This window comes from Dromaius novaehollandiae, chromosome W (assembly GCF_036370855.1).
Source record: "Dromaius novaehollandiae isolate bDroNov1 chromosome W, bDroNov1.hap1, whole genome shotgun sequence".
In the NCBI taxonomy this organism is placed as follows: domain Eukaryota; kingdom Metazoa; phylum Chordata; class Aves; order Casuariiformes; family Dromaiidae; genus Dromaius; species Dromaius novaehollandiae.
Genome location: NC_088130.1, coordinates 13,914,494 through 13,937,505, shown reverse-complemented (window position 1 = coordinate 13,937,505; position 23,012 = coordinate 13,914,494). Strand labels below are relative to the sequence as shown.

Sequence of the window (23,012 nt, the reverse complement as noted above, 5' to 3'; positions counted from 1 at the left end):
AGTAATCTCACTATCTAATTTCCAGCAGTGTCAAGGACCTCTTGTCCCATATACAGAAAGATGAACTGTGTTTGTGGTGGGGGTCGTTAGCAAGATCCTGGAGAAAACTTCTGTATCCTTGCTCTCCCATTTCTTTTCCTTTCTTATTCTCTGTTAAACATATTACGAATTTCCAATGTCTTCATCATGCAGCTTTCATTCTTCATGTACTCCCTTGCATATTTCTTCCTTCCCTCTATCGTCAAGCCTGAACGTGGCACCACTGAGGTCATGAATTCTGAGATACTGCCTGCAAGGGCAATCTGCTGATCCCTTTACAGGAGAAAAGGGCTAAGGGGAAGGAATTGCCCAAAATCTAAATTTGCCTTCCTCTCCATATCACTGCCTCCGAATTGTTCAAACACTCATCAGCAAGCACATCCCTACTAGAAAAGAGGGTACGATTCAGCAAGTCGGGAATAGGTCACCCACATCTAGAGATCTCGTTAAGAACACCACAGATTGACAACTCTGTCCTGTATGTCATTGTGCAAAAGATGTGACTATGCATGAAAGATGGAAAAAAAGGTAAATTATCCTTCCATGAACTGTGAGCGGTAGCCCTGGAAAAAGAGAAAATTAGTCTAGTAAAAAATTAACTTGTACGGTCAACATTGTAGAAGGACCAGGAAATTGCAAATTTTAGCTTCAAACTTCTTCAATGCACTCTAATAAAATAATCACATTTGCTATAATGATATAGCACAGATTACAGTTAGCCTGTAGCTCTCTTTATGTGATCATCAAAAGAAGGTTAATAATTCACATGGAACAATTTTTATGACTGCCGCGTCTTGCTGGAAATATCTGCGCGTCTGCCTGGCTTCTCTGCAGATGTGGTTATCAGATTCAGAGCAGAGATGCACTAATGGGGAACAGATGGCACCTGGCCGTTACATGGCTGCAGAAGAGATGAAATGGAGGCAAAGATCCTCCTTCCTCTTCGCCTTCAGCCAGGAAGAGCAAAGGCTATTTCCGTCTCTGCTCACCACGGTGCAGAAGGGTTGGGGAGCGAGAGAGGGAGGCTGTGCTGCGGCGTGCTGTCCCTGCCAATGGGCTGGGATTCAAGGGGATGGGGGATAAATGTCAAGCAAATGGGGTGGCAAAAGGTAAGCTGCTGACTACCTTTCAGTGGTGCCCCTCGGCACATCCCTTTGCACTCTTCCTACTCTTGGCCAGTCTGATGGGGGGGATCGCTATGTCCCGCAACACCGTATCAGCTTATTTGTACCCAATCATTTGTATTTTGAACAGTTTAAGGAAAAATCATTGTAAACTAAAAATTAAACACCATTTTTTTTCTTTTTTTTTTCCTAGAAATGTTCTCCTCTCTCCAGAATGCTTAAGGCAATGAAAGTTGTACCAGAACAAGGAAGAAAGCACTGGCAGCGGAGGGAATGACTAAGCTACAGGTGTAGTTCTTCAGCAAACTCCTGCTGTCTCAGGAATAATATTAGACACAAACTGAATGCTTTGAAGTTACTGAGTGACAAAGAAATACCTGAGCAATTAAAACAAGCATAGCAGGCAACAGGGTGCTATATATATAGGGAAATTTGACTTTCTTGATATAGTTGTTCTGACTTCTAAAACTTCATAAGGATATTTAGATATAAAATTTCCAATAAAGTAACTTAAATGAAAGATGCATCTGACTCTCCTAGAAAACGCTGAAATGCTTCACTGAAGAAAACTCAAAAAAGCATAGCAGTAATACCCATTTTATACTGACATACATGTATATGTGGCTCTGTGCTGCTAACAAACACAGGGTTACTTTCCTAAAGTGAGGTGCCACGATAAAGCCTTGGACTACCCTTGCGGAAAAAGTTATGCACGTGCTGAAGTGTTTGCTGTATCAGCAGACACGCTGAACTACCCTGCTGGTGGTAAGTCTGCTTATGAAAGCAGCCCACTGGTGCGAATGGGCCAGAACCCCTCCAAGAACAGCAAAAAATTGACTGGACTAATTCAATTAGAGCCAGGCTGGTCAGGAACGAGAGAGGACAACAGCTGATTTTGGGAGAGGATCGGTGCCCTGATTAATAATCAATTAACCTATCAGTGCTGAGATAAGCTTTCCAGTGCCAATGCATTATTCTTTTTCTGCAGTGACTTCCATTTTTGAGCTGTAACTAATCAGTTATAATACATTTTTCACTTCATATATGTTTTTATATTCAACAGGTAATGAACCTCTGATTTTGCATAAATAGTACTTAAAAAACTCTGAACAGCAATTTAGTACCTGCTCGTGCTCTGGAAATGTAGAAATCCAGAGGCAGTCCAGAGCAAATGACTTTGAAAACATATATGACCCAATAGTGAATTAAGACATGCTCATTATATACCCATTTTTGGAATAAAGAAGAAAACCATCAATCTCTTAATTTCCACTGTTCTTCATTAACTAGTTCGGTAGGGGAGGATTTTTTCTGAAATAACCAGTAGAGGGCAACCTCCACTTATGCAAAGGATGTTAGGTACAGCCACCGTTTCTTCGTTCGTGTTCTGAATCCATCGGTTTGTACAGTCAGGGGGGAAAGTCAGCGCGCCGTGTGAAACGCTGTACCCCGACTAAGGTACCAAAAAGGATACTGTGCAAACGATGGCTTGGCCCTGTATTGCAGTTACCAAACTGGGGGGATCAAAAAGAGAGATGAACGCAATTCTCTAAAGCAGGGCTGTTGAGGAGTAATCTGCCTGGTTAGTGGATCCATACAGAATTTAAGCCCTGTGATGACTGCAGTCTTTTAGTGTGTTTCTCCATGCCTTTGCAATTTGCTGCCCAGAGCTAACTGTGAACCTGGAAACTCAAAGAAAAAAATGAGTTACTGCTGTGTGTGTGTGTGTGTGTGTGTGTGTGTGTGTGTAAGCTGCCGCAGACAGGAGGACAGTGGCAGTGTGGCTTCCTTTCTGTAGCACAAATTGTCTTCTGTGCCAAGGGGTCAGGATAGCCTTTCAAATCAAAAGGCAACCTCCCAGAGATTTATACAGATATGTAATACAATGGCAGTAAAATAAATAATGTATGATTTGTAAGCAGATGCTCTCTATTTCAGCATTCACAAAGATTAAGAATATAAATAAGTTTTTATAGCATGCACCCTTTTGCATAGTGCAGGTTTTAAAATTAGGATGCATGCAGAAAAAGTGCAGAGTATGCATATCCTTTAAGTGTTGTCTCAAGATGTCATCCTACATTTTTTGTATTTATGCTTTGCGGTACTGTAATTAAATCTCAGAGTTTAGGTACCTGGCTTCAAAATGTGTATAAACTCCAAAACTAGCTTCAACACTGTGGTCTGGTTTTCATGCATGGTGAGGCACTTAACTGTCAAATAATGATGTCCATTTAGAAGTTATTTCCATGGAGATGTTTTCATTTAAACTGGTGTCAGAGCTGCTGGCTGATTTATAGCCTGGTTGACAGGTAAGGGCTGTGACTGCTCGGGTGGCAGGGCTATGGCAAGCTGTCAGATTTCTCCCAGTGATGCGTGGGTGTTCCTCATCACCGACAAAATGAGAAATACAGTCACAGAGGTGCAGTTTCTGATGGAGGTGTGGAAGGCTGCCCCGACCTGTTTATTTTCAAAACCCTTAACTATATTCTAATAAGAGCACACACCCACTTCACACAGTGGGACTTTCTGAGGCTTCAGATGTGGGGAGAGGAAAGAAAGATACATTTAAGGAAAAATCACCGTCACCTAAAGTTTAGCAGTCGCTGTGGATAAATAATGTCATTAAATATGACTGTAAGTATATTTAATGCTAATGCATTTCAATGTACACCTATGAGTAATGATCCTCTTTTTGCCTGTTCTCATACCTTCTTTTCAAATGCTCCTTTAAAAATACATCTTTGCTTAGGGACTCTGGGAAAATATATATTTACTATATACTCAGTCAATTTATAAATTGCTTGGCTTTCAAAAGAGGATGTTAGAAAGGTGACATTGGGGGAGAGAAGGACTTAGAAAAGGAATCTGTTTTAATGTAAGAAGACAGATGATATTTGTTTCAAACATTTAAAAGCACATAAATAACTGCACATTTAATAACAAAAAAACTCTATTAACTTGCACTTCAAGAAGAGCAGCCAGCCTAAATGCACTCTAACTTTGCTCTGCTCCATCCAGGGGGATTTATGCATAAGAACAGTTTCAAATTCTCCTGTAGACATTTCAAACTTTCTGATAGTCACTTAATATATTACATATAAGTGAGCAATGATGATGCCATGTAACACACTAAACAGCAACAAAAACATCAGAACTTCCTAAACATTGCTACTGATTATTCTATAGGATTATTAAACAGAAAGATGGTATCTGAAGCACTGCCATTCCTCTCCCCTATTTCCCTTTAGTTCTGCCCAGCTCTCACGGACAGAAGAAACCACCAATCTGTGCTCTTACAAAATTTCTCCATTCCTTTTCCTGCCTTCTCTCTAGCTATTCCCATGTAAAGAAATCTCCTTGCACTGATATACTACCCTGGAGGTCCATGTTACATAATGTCCTAGGTTGTAATCTACACGTACTTTGACAGAAAATTCAAGTTGATGAGGTCAGCTGCAGACTCAGTCTCCTTCCTTGACCCATATATTTAGGAGATAAGAGATTTTCATTCATTGCTGTTGCTGCAACACCTTTAATCCTGAACACACTACTAAAGGTATTTGGTGTCTCCTTCCTGTCACTGTATCTTTCTGTATTTCTCTCCTACCCTCCTCCTGGGTCTTTAGGATTCAAGATGCTTGAAATGAACTTGAGAAGGGGGCAGGGGAAAGCTGCACTACTTTTGTATGCTTCTGCAGAGGGAGACGCTTACAACGTACCACACAACACAGAATGAGGAACCATTTCAACGAACTAGGATCCAGCACAAGGAAAATGGATATTCACAGACTCAGGAGTTAATTAACAACATGGACATTAGCTTTGAGGTTAGCTGCAGGTATGAGAAAATACAGATAACAGCATAAATCCACATGGTACGTAAAGCCTACAATTCCACTAGCAGAAGCACTAAAATTGAAGCATCTAAAACCACGGAGAAAGCAAGCCAAGTAACTTGCTGATTGTGCATTGTGTGCAAAAACTTCATATTCAGGACATTCAAAGAGAGCATTCTGATATGGCAGGGGAAGCAGAAGGCTCTGACTGAAAGCTCATGCAAAACAGAGACTGTATCTAGCTACAAAACAGCAATCATGACATTATCTCCAACCTACCGTCTATTGCACTCTTACCTTTTTGACATCCCTGACTAAATGATACAAAGTGTTGGATGGTCCGTGTCTCTGCAAAAGACAGATAAAGAAGAATAAAATAGTTTTGCACTATCCAAAGACCGTGCAAGATGTAAATTTTGAAACAGCCTTCTCACCTTAGCAGTTTAAAAATCAGGCAACTGAGAGCACTGCGATTATGTAGTGTTATCAATTATTTTAAAATCAATTACAAGAGCATTACTTCACCCAATTTCTTTTTTGTCCAAAGCACTTCTGTAACAAAACCACCAGAACTGCCATACAGGGTTAGATAGGAGCAGAACGAAGCGCACAGACTGGGAGGGGGCTGAAGGGAAAACAGCAGGAGAGACGCAACCTTCCCGCACCCACAGCCCCTGCTCCCGCTGTTGGCGGCTCAGAGCGCTCCTGCACCAGAGGTTGCATCTGGGCTGATGGCCAGTAACGGCACGTACAGTCTTTGAGTTTGTCCAGTCTTTTCTGAATCCCATCTGACATGCAAAACAGCTGATGCTAATGACTCACCCTATTTTAATTACATGTTGTGTGGAGAAGTGCTTTCTATTCAGTTACTTTTTTGACTGTTGCTGATATTTTCAGAGACTTTTATAAGAGGCCTCCTTGGCTGTGACCGATGATAGATAGGAGAACATCACTGCACATGCACAGAGTCGGTTTCCCTACATACACTATGCTGCAGTTATCAATGTTTAACTTGATGTGTGCCAGTCAGTAAGTGTGATTAGATTTTCCTGCAGTTCTTCACATGCAGCTTCAAATTTGCCTATCCTGAACGGCCCTGCATCACCTTCAGGTCCCTTGTCCCTTCTCTGTCTAGTCGCTACTTTTCGAATCATCTCTAAATAGACTGAATAACATTCATCCCAGCGCAGGCACTTGGATGAATCTGATAGTTAGCTCCATTTGTGCTGAAAACTGAGCATTTATTCCTACCCACTGTTTTCTATCCTTCGAGTAGTATTTAAGCCACAAAATCCTTACCTTCAACACCATGAGAAGCCTAATTTCTTTAAAAACCTTTAAGGATTAACATTGTCAAAAGGTTTTGAAAACTCAGATGTATCAAGTGCATCATCCTTATTCTCTTGCATGTTGACTTCAAAAATGGTAATAGATTTCTAAGGCTTGGCACCTCTCTACAAAAGCCATGTCATTTTTTTCCGTGGACATAAGATTGATTCCTGTGTCTATTAATTCTGTTCTTTATTGTATTTTTACAAATTTGCCATGGCAGAAGTCACTCGTGCTGGTCTGTAGTTTTCCAAGTCGCTCTCAGGGCTCATTTTAAAGTTCGGCACTTTTCATTTGGCCTTTTATTCCTTTAGTGCTGATGCTATTATGGATACGGTATGTCATATACCATAATTGGTAGTTCAGGAATTTCACAGCCAAGTTCTTTTTGAATTCTTGCATGAATAATTTCCAGTGATTTCTACAGTTCATGTAATAAATTTCTTCTAAAAGGTCTTCTTTTAGCTGTAGAACTGAAGACCTTCCTCAAACTTATTCCCTGTAAAAAGTGGCTTTATTACAAGAATGACACTGCTTACCTCTGTAGGGAAAAAGCTCCTAGGCTTTCTTTTCTTAATACATACACGCTAGTATGGGTAGGCAAAGTTCAAGCCAATCAAAGAACAGATGGAAATCTCTTGCTCTAGGGCAGCACAGGCACCTGTTCCTCTATATTTTGCACAAATTTAATAAATTCTTCTTGTATTTGATATTTTTGAAACACCGACTTCTGGTTACCATCAGTATGAAACATCTCTGGATAACAGCCTGCAGTGTGGCAGATAATGATGGCAGTGCTTTGAAAAGTATTGGCAAAACAAAGCTTTTGAAAAGCCTTCTGCACTATAACGCAACCTCTTTCCAACAGACAGACATAAGAGCTAGACAATTCTTGAAGATTTTTTCCATACCACTCAAGCAATTTTAGCTTCTTGGTTTCTCCCATTAGGCAGTTACGATATGAATGCTGGAATGTGCTTTGGAGTGGAGAACTGAGAAGCAATTTGGATCCGCACAGTTTTATGTTTGTTTTAAGAGCAAAGATATAAAACTCACAAACTATTTTAAAAGTCACAACTATCATTTTTGGAACATTCTGTGAAAACATGGGGAGGTCCTTCACTGTAGCACCACTCAGGCCTCCTGAAATTACCAGATTTTACCTTTAAAGTCAGGATGTCTTCCCAGTAAGGTTGCTTTTATTTGTTTTCTGGTGTCTGAGTTTGATTAACATTTGCAGGGTTTTTCTGAAACCACGGAGAGCCTCAGGAGTTGTATCTGACCATCCACAGGTGCTAACTTGCCAGTTACTGTCTTCCAGCCACTGCAGTCTGTGTAAATCTAAGGTCTATCTTATTGGCATTACAGTGACCAGAAATCAGCTGGTAGTGTGTGAGGTTTAATTTATGTGTCACAAAATACATTCGGGGAGATTAAGTGGGTGAGTCACAGAGAGCTCCACTACATGAGACACAAAGCGAAGAGACAATGTGGATTTCTGATGTGGAAAATCTCCCCAGCAGATGTTGGCTGCTTTGTGCATCATCATGTCATTATAGTACAGGTGGGAGCTAAAACAATGAACACAGAGATAGAAGATTTGCCTTAGGTTGGCCCTACCGTATTGTACAATTCCTCTAGCCGGGAGATGGTGAGAAAACGATGCATGCTTACTCCATTCTCTATGAGTAATTTCACAAAATCCACTCTGTCCAACACCAGTGCATCCAGCATTGCTTGCTCAAGGGAGCCCACCTGCAAAGCAAGTGATTAATTCAGGCTGTTCCTGGGTACTGAAGGCCATTTCCAGCTGGTTCTGTCACCCTGGCACAGGCAGAGACTCCTGCCAAAATCCTGGGTGTTGCTTTGCTAAGCTTCAAATGGGATAATCACAGCTTCAGTCTATATCGGTTTCTCTGATTCAGAGAAAAATTATTGTCAGTGTTAAGATTAACATACTCTAGGAAATCCAGATTAGCACCAAGGAACTGAAACCTAGGAAACTGGTGACCACACCTCTACTCTATTCAGCATCTCATTATTATCTTTATTTCTTGCTTTCCAGACAAACATTCTATTTATATTGGATATATTTATTATATATACACACACACTCACTTTAATTCAATCCTTATAAGCTTTCCCCTTAGTTTGTGGTGTTGAAACTCAAGGAAAGTTTGAAAGTTAGAAAGCAGAAACAGTTTCACAAACAGTAACTCCTCAAAGGACGAAATGCAAGAGGTCTTCTTATGCATAACTTCTTTTCTATCTCTTTCAGGTTGGTGAGAGATGAAGAGATGGGAAGGTACTTCATATTTACAGCTTTTAGCTTGCAAAATGATTGCGGGCTACAGTATTTACAAAAATTGTCACTATGATGTGGTGATAGAGTGATAGTAGTAGTGGCAGTTTAGTACCATCTAAATCTCCGCTGCATATTGTTTATGTCTATGCCTATTATTGAAGGCATGAGAAATAGTCATGTTCATTCTACAGCTAAAAGGTATAGATCTTTTAAAATCCCAGCTTTTAGGGGCAGCAAGCTCCAGAAACTACATTTAAAATAAGTATGTTTAAAAAAGGAATTTTCCTATGCTATAATTTTTCCATGGGGAGATGTAAACACTCATATAATGATGGGGCTAGCATATGAATTTTTCGTGAAAGTGACATAGCAAGTGTCACGGTATTGAATATGGTGATTAAACTAAACCTTCTGAACAAAGATGTGGAGGGGTTTAAGGAGCTGCGGGTGGAGGCCGGGTCTCGCTGGTCCTGCTGGGTGACTTTCTACTGCTGTAAAAACCACAGCACGAGATGGAGCTGTGGCATGGGAAACTGTTGCTCCGCTGCCCCATGTGGGGTTCAATGCATGTGTTGAGGTTCAACATATATTTACAGCCCTCCCGCAGAGCTCTCCCGCTGAGCGGCCTGGCCTCAGTGGCCCCTCAAAGGGAAGGTGCTGTCTGGGGCAGCCTGTCCCACAGCTGGCAGCAGCTGGAGCCAGGGCGAAGCAGGTAGACCTGGCGTCCAACAGCACAGGGCACAAAATTGGGTTTGGAGCCACAGCGCTACTGTGGTAAGGCCGTGGCTCAGCTCTCCTGTCCACCTGATGACCTCCAACACCCATGCAGAGTAATTTTGATGTCCAGTTATCAGCAAATTCAGTATATAAAAACATATAGTATAAAGAGCCAAAATTAGTTTTGCCTTTCATTTAATTTATAGCCATTATTTATTTTACCATGGTTTTGAACAGACACTTTTTTTTTCTCAGTATTCAAAACACTCTATGTGTTATTTTCTATCTTTCTGAAGGTGTGGTCTTTCAGCGTTAAGGCATTGCTAGATGTCACCATTTCCTTGAACAAGCGAACATTTTAGCATGCTTGTAACCTTGCCTGCCTTTGGTAGCTATGAATGGGAATTCTGTGTTTGACTAAGAACATGACACAGTGTATTTTAAACCCTCACAAAATTGGTTCAAAACCACCATGATCAGAAAAAAAAAGCATTTAATGTTGTGTAAGGTTTAAAGTGTTTTCAGTAGAAGATGCTGTATATATACTGTACCGGCCACTGTTGCCCATAAATAAAGATCTGACTGCGGGCGATGTCTACTCTGTTCCAGGCTAACGCTAGGCTCAGCTGGTCGGGAGCAGATGCATTAGCTCCTGTGTATATAGACAGGGGTGCAGGGAAGAGAAGAGGAGAAAATAAGACATACTTTAGACTCAGTCAATAGTCCACCATAATAATCCCTCTTAGTCAGAAGTCTCACAGATGTCCACGTCATTTCTGCAACTAATCTCAAATTAAAACAAACCCAAACCTTCTGTTGCCCCTGTAATAAAGTACTGATTCTCAAATCCGAATCTATCGTTCTCAAATTGTCTCACTGACATTAATAATTACCTTACAGTGCCCTTGAAAAGGTAAGTATTATAATCAGCAGATTCATTTGTGGTGGAGTGTGTTGGTCTCCCTCCATTCAAAGAGGAAGCAGAAATAGAGTCCAAGAGTGCTCCTGCTCCAGTTGCAGCAATATATAAATACACACACACACATTTATATATATTTGCATGCATGTGCATGCACACCTGCACACATACATACACAGACACATGCATCTACAAACAAGTTCAAATCCCATGAGCTCCCTTATTTAAATAAACATGTATTTTATATATATCTTCTATGCATTCCTGCCTGATGAAGGAGGATTCTGTGCCAGCATAGGGATTTCTCCTCCACCTGTTTGCACTCAGGGATCTTGGTGTTCCCCCTTACACGTGATATTCATGTAACCAAACATGCCATAGAGCTGGTGTCAAAGTGTAGTATATCTCAATGAAACAAAAAAACGATGCAGATGATAGGATGGGTTTGGAGCTATTTCTTTTTGGAAGGCAGGGTATGTTTCTCAGTTTAGTTTAAATGGACACTGTGGGACATTCCTGCCCTGCGGTGCTTTTTTAATTTTTCACTATGAGTTTCATGGTTATTAGCTGATTTATAATAATAAAACGATATTTGTGCTTCAGTGTCACAGGGCGAACTGGCCTGAATGAGCTGATCAACAAAATAAGTAAAGTGCCCTTTGACTTTCAACTACATGCTTGCTTACAGAGATTAGATGATTCTGTAAAGGCTCATTTATACATGGCCTAATACCTCCACTTTTTTCTTGTCTTCATATATTCTTATACTGAAAAATGGTCCTCATGGAGCGAACACAAATAAGAGCTTTACCTAACTTGAAAACAGTTTTGTTCCCATTTCAGTACTATCCAAAACTGTGCACTGTTCCAGCTGAAAGCAGACGCTGAAATCAGAGGCACAGAGGCTAATATGGCATAGTGGCTGCTGCAATCCTGTGAAGGATCAGTTCAGCAGACCTCAGGAAAGCCTGACTTACAGTTTAATTTCAAAACTCTCAACTTTTCAGTCAGTTTACTGCCATGAAACTTTCCCAAATATTTGGCAATTTCTAAAGCAATTATTTGGGAGAAATGCAATTTGGGAGAATTTGCAAAAATGAGCTCCAATAAAAAGGCAGGCGATGCAAGAGCAGGAAGATAGATAAGAATGAGGAAAAGGGAAAAAAAGTAGTGAAAAGAGAAAAGCACCTTTCTGCAGCTGAGAAGTGACAAGAACAGCCTGGTGTGTAAGACAGCGATTCTCTTTGCTTCATACTATGATACAGACAAAAGCTCTGACCAGAGTCTTCACGGGTTCAGACCAACGTCTGAACCTTTTTGAATTTCTTATGTGCGTGACATACGACATTTGAGAAAAGAAAATACTCACCTTTGGGGAGGGCAAAAATGTCTATACAGTTCTATTTATAAAACCAGAAAAAGCCTGCCCAGGGTGGTATAATAAATTAAGCAGAGAGTGAACAATACTCTCTCTCGCTCCCAGACAAACAGCAGACCCTCCCAAACTGCTGAAGGGCCTCCTCCTTCCCACCTGTGTGCCTGCAAGGAAAGGGAGAGCCTCGCCGTGTGCTCAGATGAGGTACCTGGTGGCAGCGGCTGAGGCACACGGGTGAACCCTGCAGTCCGAGGGCGGCGGTGGAGATCGACCTCCTGACTTTGCTGCATGGCTGCAGCAGCACGGCCTGCATACCTGGGGATGCTGCCTCGTCAGGGACTGTTTTGGATGGAGTGGGTTCAAAACGGGTTGTGGGAAGAAAGGGTTACACATGCTCTCTCCGGTTAGGCCAACTCACCTCAAAGCACTGAGGCTTAGCATGGCTTCAAGGAAACACCTTCTGACCTGCAGCAAGGAGCCTTCTCCAGAGGCCTAGCACTACTGGGCCTTTTTGTGCCTTTTTGTGCAGGAATGGCTTTGGGAAGGACCGGGTTGCTGGGTAAACATGGGGCTGCCTGGTGTGTGTGGTCCTGGGGAAGAGCACTAGGCACGGGGCCTGGAGTGGTTGCACCTCCTGAATGTACCCCAAGCCCAGCAGCTCATTAAGACTGCTTTCCTTGTGCGTGTTTACTGCTCCAAAAATTGAGGAGAGGGGAAAGCACGCTGCGGTCCAGCCTCCACCTCCCTCCACAGCCTGCAAAGCTGCTGGCTGCAGAAGGGTTTTCCTGCAGGCGGCTGTGCAGTCCCGGAGGCGATGCTCTCCTCAGCGCTGGTTACTCTAATGGCTCCTTTTATTATCTAGCAGCGTGCCGGAAACATCTGGTAGTCAGAGGAAACATACGGTTTCTCAAGGGGTTTTCGTACTTCACGTCCAGCCCAGCCCCACAGTCAGCAGAGGTGGGCAGCGAGCACGGGCATGCCCTGCCTTTCATGAGCACGGCAGGGCAGCCACCCCAGCCTGCGGCAGGGCTGCTCGGAGAGCTCTCGTTGCTAGGAAACCCTCTCACTTCTGTCTTTGCTTGGCTGTCTTCTGCGATTTTCAGGTGAGTTTAGATTATGGTGGTGTTACATGAGAGGAGAAACAAAACAAAAGCTATGGGAATTTATGCAGAATAGCATATGGGCTGGGGATGCAGTTTAATTGATTTTATTCCAGGATGCACAGATGACTTTTGACGTAATGGAAAAAAGAAAGTATTCAGGCTATTTCAGGTGAAATTCTACCTGGCATTAAAAAGCAAAAATAATTCCACTAATACAAGAAATATTCTCTTAAACAAATGTGAGGTGGGTTGCCTTAAGATATTGTTTCATTTTTGCCATGGAAGACAGTGGGAACATTGTGAGTGAGGATTGCAGTAGGTGCCACAAACCATTCATTGATCTGACTCAATAAGAAGAACCCCAAAAGTGACTCTTGTGAGGACTCATCTTACTCATGAGCAGCACTGCAATGGACTCAAATCAAAGCCAAAATATTCAGGAAACATAAAAAAAAAAAAAAAAAAAAAAGCAGAGCTAATAACCTACTGCTCTTATCAGCTCAAACCAGAGGATCACACTGGAACCACTCCTTAGGCCCTTAATACTGTCAGTAGTGAGAGATTAGCTTTGCTTCTCCTCATGATTCTGTTTTACCCAGGCTCATGGAAAGGTTTTCTGCTTCGTTCCATTGCATTATTTTAATTACCATAGTATACTTATTGCTTGAAATAGTGTTTTAGGCAATATGACTAATGTCTATATAATATTTACTCAATATTCTAATGTGTGGCACAACATAAGATATGTTCCTTGAAAGAATGTACTAGTCAATATGATTAATATCTGCTCTGTGGTTCTTCCTTCCCTTTGTCTGCTGCTAGAAGAAAAATTCCATTTGGGATGTAATGCATTGTTTTAGCAGAATTTTATTTCAATGTAGAATTGTTAGATATGGATACATGCTAAACAAGAGAAGCTGAATGAGCAAGGAGGATATCTGTGACAGGTGTTAGCTGCAGGTATTAACTTTTGTTCTTAGGCTGGCCATCCACAGAGAGCTCTGGATGAACTCATATCTCTTGCCCGGATTCATCTGGTAAAAACTCCATTCATATCAGACAATCGCTCCGATATCTTGGACCAAAAATGCAATACACCTTGATGATAAAGCCTGGGACCATCAACTTGACTCTGTATCCTAGGTGAGCCAGGGTACAGGTCAGAAAATAAGTACTGTGCCCTTGCAAGATGCCATGTTACTGAGGAGATGCGGTACAGGTTTTATAAACTGACTGAGTTCTACTGTGACCAAAGTAAAACCTCTGATGGATTCGCTAGGGAGAGTCTATGGTACTTGGTGGTCAGGAATCTGGAAAGCCAAACTGACACAACACTGATTTATCTAGATCATTGTTGGAAACTCCAGAAGACTCATTTCCACAATGCTTTTAAGCACCTCAATGCCTCTTTGAATGGTCATTTAAATAAAAGAATTAGATTAGGAAAAATAGCGATACAACTTAACTTTCTCCTGTGCATCTCAGCATGTCTTGTATTGCCTTCTGCTTCATAAATTGCAAGCTCTTTGGAGAAAGGACTGTATTTTCACTGCATTTGCTTCAAGCACCTTCCTGGCATTTTGCAAATCGATTGATAATAACAAAACCAATAGCAACAACTATGGGGGCAGTCACCAGACATCTGGCCTAACTCAGAAACATACTGGACTGAGCTAACGTTAATCCTTCTGTGTCAGGGATTTCATGGTTGACAGACCATCACACTCTGTCTTCCAGGACCATCTGATACTATATGACGGCTGTTCAGTGAGCATGAATCATGACTTATTCACAGGCTGGAAGCCATGCAGAGACATCAGGTCTGCGTTAGCCTAACATGGCTCATCTTAGAGGGCTACATGCATTAATATTATAATAAGCATGTACCACACAGCATCTCTTTTCCAAATATTAGCTATTGCACTGGGAAAGCTTCTGGAGCACCAGCTGAAACATGACTGGTGCTGCTAGTAAGCTGTAGACATTGCAATAGCCTTGTGAACTAGGATCTTTGATGCCCCTTCAAAACAATGATATTTTGGCACATTGCAATATGTTGCCTTTAACTTCCCTGTCATCTGCTTTCTGCTCAATTAGAAGCTGCAAAAGGACAAAATCCATTACTGTTTCAGTTCCAACTGTTCAAGTTAAGAGAGCACACACAGTTAAACTGTATCAATAAATGTACTTGCTACAAAAGCAAGTGGTTGGAAACTTACTTCGCACATTTGCGTTTCCCGCAGAATTAAAAAAAAAAAGGAATTTACAAGCCATATGCTGTTGTGACATCCATGCAATATAAATTGGTAACTAGTTTGGATGCCATTCCCTGGTTTATTGGAGATCACTTCCAAGAAAGATATAGCTGCTGACAAGATTAAACAAGTGGTTCATGAAAACAAACATGGAAATAATCTCTTCTACGCAGTGCAGGGTTTGGGGTTTGTGGAATATCTGGGACAAGAGAGCTCCTGCACTGGCAGTGTGCCTGGTTCCAGATTAAAAAGACAATAGTGCACTGCAAATCTTACACAGTAAGCAGGAAATGATACTCTGTGTTTCCCAGCCCTTGTCCTCAACCTATTCCCTAGACAAATCACTCACACCAGGGTGGGATTAGTAATTAGCTTTTATGTATCTTTACTGTTATTATCAAGCAAGAATTGCAAAATCCTGGTCAGTGAGATGGTGAAAAAGTAACCAATAATGACACACTGGTTTCATTCTTTCCTCCTCCACTTTTTCACACAATTCAGAAGAGGTGAAAGAGAATAGTTCCTGAATCTAAACACACTCACCAAGAGATTCACTCTTCAAAGCTGCCTAGGAGTTAGACAGAATTAGACAAATGTTTCGGCACTGCTACCTTTAATTTCTTCATTTCTTGAAAGCCCAGACTATCCATTATTTGGATTTTTTTACCATGAAGGGCATATTTACAGAAAGGCAGTGTTTCTTTCAGGCTGGGCCAGAATCTTTGTGCTGTGACGCTGTGCATAAGGACAACTGACTTGTTTGAGACAAGAGATTTCATATCTGCACACATTGATTAAAAAGTCATGCATTTTCATTCTCTGTACTCAGAAAATGCAGGTTAGCAGGATCTAAAGTAGCGCCTGATAAATCTAATCTTCTCTGAGTATCTTCATAATCAGAAAGTGATGGGGAGCAGAGAAGATGATGTTTAAGTTTTAGCTCCTCTGACTCTTGAGCAAGACACAACTGCTGCCATCAGCAAATTACAAAAACATGAAGGTCAGGAAAGCATGAAAGAAGATGTCAAAATTACTTACACAGGTCCAGGTTCCTTCTAAGATATCAGAAGTTCACTATGATGTCCTACACTACCTTTGAAGAAGGAAGGTCATTTCATTTACTAAGGAAAAGACAGGATCAATTAGGCACTTGCAAAATGGATGTCCTACATCAGAGAGGACTACTGCAGAATACATGTCTATCCAGACTTGGTACATCTGCTTGTGTAAATACAGCAAAAGAACTTTTTAAATAGAGAACAATCACTCCCAGCCCTACGATTTATTTTCCTCAGCTGCTGAGAGGATTACTTTCAAGGCAGTTAACAACTTTGAGGAATCTATGTTGGGATTCAAACCTTGAAAATATACTTGCAAAAAGTAGAATGACAACTTTAAAAAGAAAATCTGTATCTTACTGACAGGAATCAAGAGCAGCAATCTCAATGATTGCCTCAAAAGCAAATGTTAAGTCAGTACACTGTACACTGAGGGTAATGAAGGATCCAGTTATATTAAAGATCACAATGAAATCTCCAATTAAAATATTTTGTCAGGATGGGGATGCAGAGGAAAAGAGGAATGTGGTGTTGGATGCGATTCAGTTTTCTCACTTTGAATTAATCTCTTCTTTCTTTCCAAAATGCCTTGAGATTTAAAGACACAGTTGTCTAAAACTTGCTACCCAAGGGTAGCAGCAAAATAGTCATATTCCCTACAGGTCAAACAACTGGCATCTTTAAAGATGAAGAGAGAGATGGAGCAAGCGATAGTAGTAAAGCCTAAATAGAAGCCACTGGAGTAAAATAATCCCTGCTCATTTCTTTGGTTAGTAGTTATCAATTTGCAATCATGTTTTTAAAGTAGACAGTGCTTGCTTATTCCTCCTGTTCCTTTCGGTTCAAAGTAGCATTTATACAATGAGACTAAAAACTGTGTAAAAGGTAAAACACTTTTTTGCTTGGAAAGGTGAAAATAATTCAGGCCGTCTGCCTTTTCTTTTCATATGGCTTCTGTCAGCCTGCACAGGAAGAAACCAAGAAGAAAACTGAGCCCTGAAACAAGCAAGAATAGCTCCCGTTCATGTTTGAATACCCAGCAGTTCTATTAGGTTTTATGATATGACTCAAATTCAAGCATGCCACATGGCAGTATGCACCCTCTTTCTCAGGTGTAGGGGTGGCAGTAGTTCGATGACAACTGCCAAAGTGCTTCATGAAACATAATTTTCCCCAATTACCTTCTGAAGTCCATTCCCTAATGATTCTCAGAAATGTGCTTTAAAATTGTTGGGTATTTTCTTATTCTCTGTTTTTAAAGTCAGTATAGCCTGTGATACATAGTGGAATGAAGTTCTATCAGACAAGATGAATATGGTGATTTAAACCATTTTTACTGCACACGCAGTTTATGAAAATCCCCATTTGGGGAAATACCATGTCAATGGAGGGCTAGACCCTGCCAGCCTTCACCTGGGGGAGTAGTGCTACATCAGGCAAATACATGTACTTCAGAGCCTCCAGAACATCACCTCTTTCTGTATTTGCAGGCAGGTATTCAGCTACCCGATAACATCATATGGTGAAGAGAGACAAACTTAATTGCCTAAGAGTCTGCAAGACCAGGGCCTGTAATGAACTGTAATTTGAAAATAGTTTGGAAACTGCAGATTTATCATAAGACAATCTTTAAGAGCATAAGCATAACACATAAGGGCTTAGAAAGATTTAGCAAACTGTGAAGTTTAAGGTTATAATTGCTATCAACACAATAGTCCAGTTCTTAGTTCTATCTGCAGAGGATCAAGAAATTCCATCCTAGACTCTCCCAGGAGAATCAGAAATAAAGATATTTTTCTTTTACCATAGTGCCAGCTTTATCTAAAAGGAGATAGCCACTTTCTGGAATTTCTACTAGCCATGAAGATAATTTTAATTCTGAAAAGTTCTTTGGCTGTCTATTCATGAGTACTAATCTTCTTAAGTAAATAGTGTGTGTGGGGGTCACCATTAAATTATGGCAGGTCAGGTAGTCTGAAACTCTGCCAGTCATCCAGTAGTTGTGAATCACTAACGAAGATGGCTGCTGCAAATTATTTCTTGAATTAACATGCTTTGAAAAAGGAAATATGCCAGTATTTTAAAATGACAAAGGAATAACAATATTTTTCATTTTCTGACCACTGATGTTTCTTCTGACACATTAGGAATTGTGGGTGGAGAATAAAGATTCAGAGAGGAAAAACAGTAGCTATATACACATGAAAGAAAGAGCTAGATTTGTACAAAGCAGTTGGAGCAAAAAATATACTTCAATTTCATGGTAAGAATTCACTACCTCGATATGGTATATATTGTCAATAAATGCAGGTTCCAGTACAGCAGAGACACGGAGTTAATCCATTTGGATTGTTACAGGCTCACTGTGAAGTGAAACTCTATTACCTTTCAGTAATGCTGTCAGGATAGCTAAATCAATATCCTGGTGTCCTTCTGATCCCATGCGAAATACCGTGATCTGAAATGTTAAAAGATAATACCATTATTGAAACCATGGTTATTTTTTTAAACAGAAATTAAATCAGGGCAGCATTTTCTGGACCTCAGAACATCCTGATTGTTACAAGATAATGACCTTATTCTAGTCATGTTATGGGAAGCTTATTAGATAGGATTAACACACAGTATTTTTGTGCGATAAAATTCACTAAAGGTAGACATTGTATTAATGAGCATCCAAAAGAATAATCTCCAGTGATATTTACAGGATGAAATCAGGGATGAAAGGTTGTTCTTGTATTAGAGTAACATTAGATTTAGGGTGTCCAATACATTACTTCAGTAGAGTTAACCTAGGATAAATTAGGTCTATTATAGTTTGTGGGCCTGGTCTATGGAGTATGGCATTGAAAAATGTTTTCCAGCAAACCCAGCAACCTATTCAACCTTATGACTTTATATAGCAGAAAGTTTGCTACATCATCTAAGAGCTGGGCTTATACTGGGTCCAGAAAATCTTCAGGCATGTGTAGTCAGTGACCTAGCACTACAACACACAAAGTTCAGAGGCAGTGAGGTGAAGTATGCAATTCATAAGGAATAAAAATGAATATGGTGGGGCTGTTCTTTCGGGCCAGTTTAACTCCTGGTCATGAGGTGCAGTGAAACTTTTAGAAGTGTAAATCCTCTTGCTCCTTTTGTTACCATGGCAAGAGCTGCTCTTGGGCCCCTACTTCTTGTGAGGCAACAGAGACTATGTGGAGGATTATCTGGAGGAAAACGGACATGTGAGCAATCCAGCCCTAATGCTAATAGCAAGAGTGTGAAAGTAGGTTTTGCGGCCTACCGGTAAGGTTACTAGAGGGCATGCAATGTGGTGAGAAGCTGTCCTTGGAAGGAGAAAAACAACTCCCAGATGTTCAGTGAGAAACTTACGGGCTTAGGGGAGTTTCCTTGCCTCCTCGTGGACAGTACATGCTATCCAATCACGTACTGTTCAGATGTGTGTGCTAAATGAACATGTACCAATCACTGTATAGTTTGATTCACATGATCAGGGTTAAGGCATATAAAAGACGCTATTCGGGCTTAATAAAGTGTCAGCATTTAATCATATTGATTGGCGTGCTGTCCGTTTATCTCCCGCAAGACTGCAGCCTTTTATTAGTGCCTTTTTTTTAATAATGCAGCCTATGTCACCATTTTGATCTGAACAACTGGCATCAGCTTTTTTCCTGTTTTCCAACGACAAAGTGATTTATAGAAAACTACTTAAAAACAGGCAGAGATGAGGAAGGAATATCAGACCCAACTCACTACAATTCCTGAGTTTAGGTACGGATTAAAAAACTTAAGAATTTAGGCCTCTTTCCATAACTTTTCAAACAGAAACAGCCCAAACTGCTTCTGCTTTGGGAGAGTGTGGATTCAGTCCACATCTTGGATCTCACAGCACAGCTTGAGATACAACCATTTTACAATTAATTTCCTGACTTATAGTTTTTTCTACTAAAGGACAGAAAACTTTCAACACAGCATGTACGTTCCATTGCCTGGAAGCACCTGAGCTAATGCTTCAAGACATCAGTCTCTACTAGAGCTACATCTCCACTTCAAAAATTGCATACAAAAACTGCCACAGCTTAGATTGTCCATGACACCTGAATTTGTTTTTGAAACTGTTTGTTTTAATATTACTTACTAAAATCCTTTCTATCATGTCTAATGTACATTGCTGCTGCCTTGATGGAGATGCAAATGATTCACTATCACTTAACTAATTTTTTAATTGATATCTTTAATTAAGTATTATGTAACCATATATTATACTCATAGTCAGCAACATATTTAGCCCCCTAAGTTCCCAAATTCCTACTTATATAGCACCACTGAATTGCAACAGTGTGCTAGAATGGTACACAGCTACAGGGAAAGGAGAGGTATAAACTGGGTAAGCTAAGACAACGCTTTGGTGGCAAGCTTCAGTTTACCAGCTGAAATAGCCCTGCAGAGTATATCCCAGGAAATTCAGCTTAGCTGTCCTGAAGAGGAAGGCTGCCCCTAGTCCACCTTCTCTTGACCTTGGCAGCTCTAGGGAGATCAAGGAGAAATGAGAGATTTTGGCATCAGTGCTAGCACAAAATGCTAGACACTGAAGAGGCAAACTGGATCAAATCACACTCAACCTGGCTTAGTTCACTTAATCAGCTGGTTTAGATGCTGTCTAAAAAAGTTAATGTGAGAAAGCATTTACATTCAGTGTCTGCCCCGACTAGATGTTTTTCAAATTTGATATAGTTTGACCCTTGAAAGTGTTCCTGAGAGATACCATAAATACTTCAAATGATACTTCAGTGATTTATCTCCTTCCTCCCCCAGGAGTCTAGGGATGTTCCTGGCAAACCCACTTGATGTCCACCCTCGTATCACAGTTTTTCTTATCTCCCCAGTGTCTGGCAAGGAAACTTTCCCTGTCAGTGCCTGTTCCCCTGACTTGCAGAGCACAGGTAAAACTTCTAGGGGTAGCAATATGTTTTCCTATGTATGTCTCACCCCCAAACACAATAAAAATGTGAGCTCAGCCCCTCTGCCGTACGAGCCTTGATGTGATTCCCATGCCGCAGATGACGACCGGTACCGTGGAGGTTAGCAGCCAGGCAGGCGGGTCAGGAGGCAGAAGGAAGAAAAAGCCTTCCTCCCCTTCCCTCGGCAGGAAAGAGAAACGTCTCCCTTGCTGCTGCCAGCTCTGGCAGTCGTGGAGAATAAGTGGGTGAACACAGTGTTGCTGCAAAACAGCCCGAGCATAATACCCATGCACTGCTTGGCATTTTCCTTCCCAATTTTGCATCAACAGGCAGCTCCCAGCGAACAGCTCGGCTGGGAGCGCTTTGTTTGCAGCGCCGGTCTCGGTGGCACCACTGCACGGCTAAAAGCCTCTTTCTTCCCTTAAGGCCAGGTAAAGCAATCTGCACATTGGCACTTGAAAGTACCGAACGAAGGGAGTTATGAGCATGTAGGGGAAGAATAAGCAAGGCTAAACACATGCTCAGTCACCTCCCAGCTTGTGAGGGAAGCCATAATTAAAAGGCAATAAAGTGCAAACACGGGAAGGCTTAGCACCACAGGAAAACCAAGCACCTTGCATGTATTGGATCACATACAACCCTACATTTCTAAATTCTCTTTCACTCCTCTCCCCTGCCTCCCTTTGTCCCCCACAGAAAAATGATCCCACCATAGCAGAGTAAATTGCTACTCTACTAAAAATAAAGCAGAACTATAAATTTTTGTTACATTAGCATTAAAAACCACCTGTACATAGTAACTATCGCTTTATTATTATTTTTTAAGAGGCCAAGACATAATCCAGACAGTAAAAATAAAGACAAAGAAGATCAATAATTAAATTAGAGATGGGAAGGGAAAGATTGCTCAGAGTCAAACCAGAGTTATGATCATTTTGGGTGTCTTGCCCAAGACTGAATTAGGGACAGAATTTTAGACAGAACCAAGGCAGAATCTCACAGTACTTCACTTCAAAAAGCTGAAAATTTAGCAATAGACTCAACTGCTACCGTGAACTTTTGCCTGCTCTGAACACACATTTTTTTGGGGGGGACAGGAAATAGATATTGATGGTTTAGGTTAGCCCTAACTATCCATAGCAGTTTTCTCTCCTGTCACAGGTCATGCATAAGACTTTGGACAACTCTCTCAAACTTACTGCTCTTTCTCATGCAGTTTTCTTCAGAAACCTTTCAGAGCTAGTTATCTTTTGTTCTGTTGCCTCCCAACCTGGTGAAACAGCTCCATTTCAACCTGGAGTTCATAGGCATGTCTTTGCCCTGTAATGATCTTCCATGGTTTTTGGAAAGTTGCTTATTTGTTCTTTCCACTGTTGCCATAAAGATCAATCAGTGTGTTTGTAGGTTCACAGAGTGGAAGAATTAAGATAGGACTATGCTCTGATTAAGCAAGGAGCAAACTTCCTCACACATCTCTGCTGAAAACATTTCAGTTTGATATGCAGCAGTTCTCTAGCTACAGTCTTGTTGCCTCTCATATCTTTGCCAAATGCATTGGTTGTTTCCTCTATTGAGTCTTTAGAGACATTTGCATACACGTATCTCCCATGACATTTACTTTTAAATGGCTAAAGGACAATATTTGAGTAGTCGTGGCCCTGCAGAGTTGATTTTGGAAGATGAGGCTTGCAAGGTGCAGCATGCTTACTGCTGAACCATCTGGATCATCATCACTTCTATTTTATTTGTCAATGCCAGTTTGTTATCAAACCAAGTAGCTGCAGCTTCTGTTTTCCTACAGTAACAAATTATCATTCAGGGACAAGGCACCTGGACTGAGGAATATCTCTGCTAAGTTTTGTGTCCCAGAGGAGCAGCACATGAGGAGTCCTGAGATCCCAGGCAGATCTTGAATGTTTCTCCAATATAGCTGTATGTCAGGTTGCTATAGTGCTTTAATGCTTCATTAATAAAGAGGGCTGCCAATT

The 23,012-nt window shown here is 41.0% G+C and overlaps 1 protein-coding gene across 2 annotated transcripts in view; it reads right to left on the bottom strand.

The window, feature by feature from the left end:
- LOC135323498 (transient receptor potential cation channel subfamily M member 3-like) overlaps positions 1–23,012 on the bottom strand; it is a 285,214-nt gene that overhangs the window by 51,967 nt on the left and 210,235 nt on the right. For both annotated transcript variants that reach the window (XM_064499862.1, XM_064499864.1), the window contains exons 9-12: positions 18,446–18,518; positions 9,902–10,002; positions 7,949–8,083; positions 5,297–5,347 (exon numbers count right to left, since the gene is read on the bottom strand). In XM_064499862.1, coding sequence (XP_064355932.1) covers positions 5,297–5,347; positions 7,949–8,083; positions 9,902–10,002; positions 18,446–18,518 — 360 coding nt within the window. The remainder of the gene's footprint in view (positions 1–5,296; positions 5,348–7,948; positions 8,084–9,901; positions 10,003–18,445; positions 18,519–23,012) is intronic.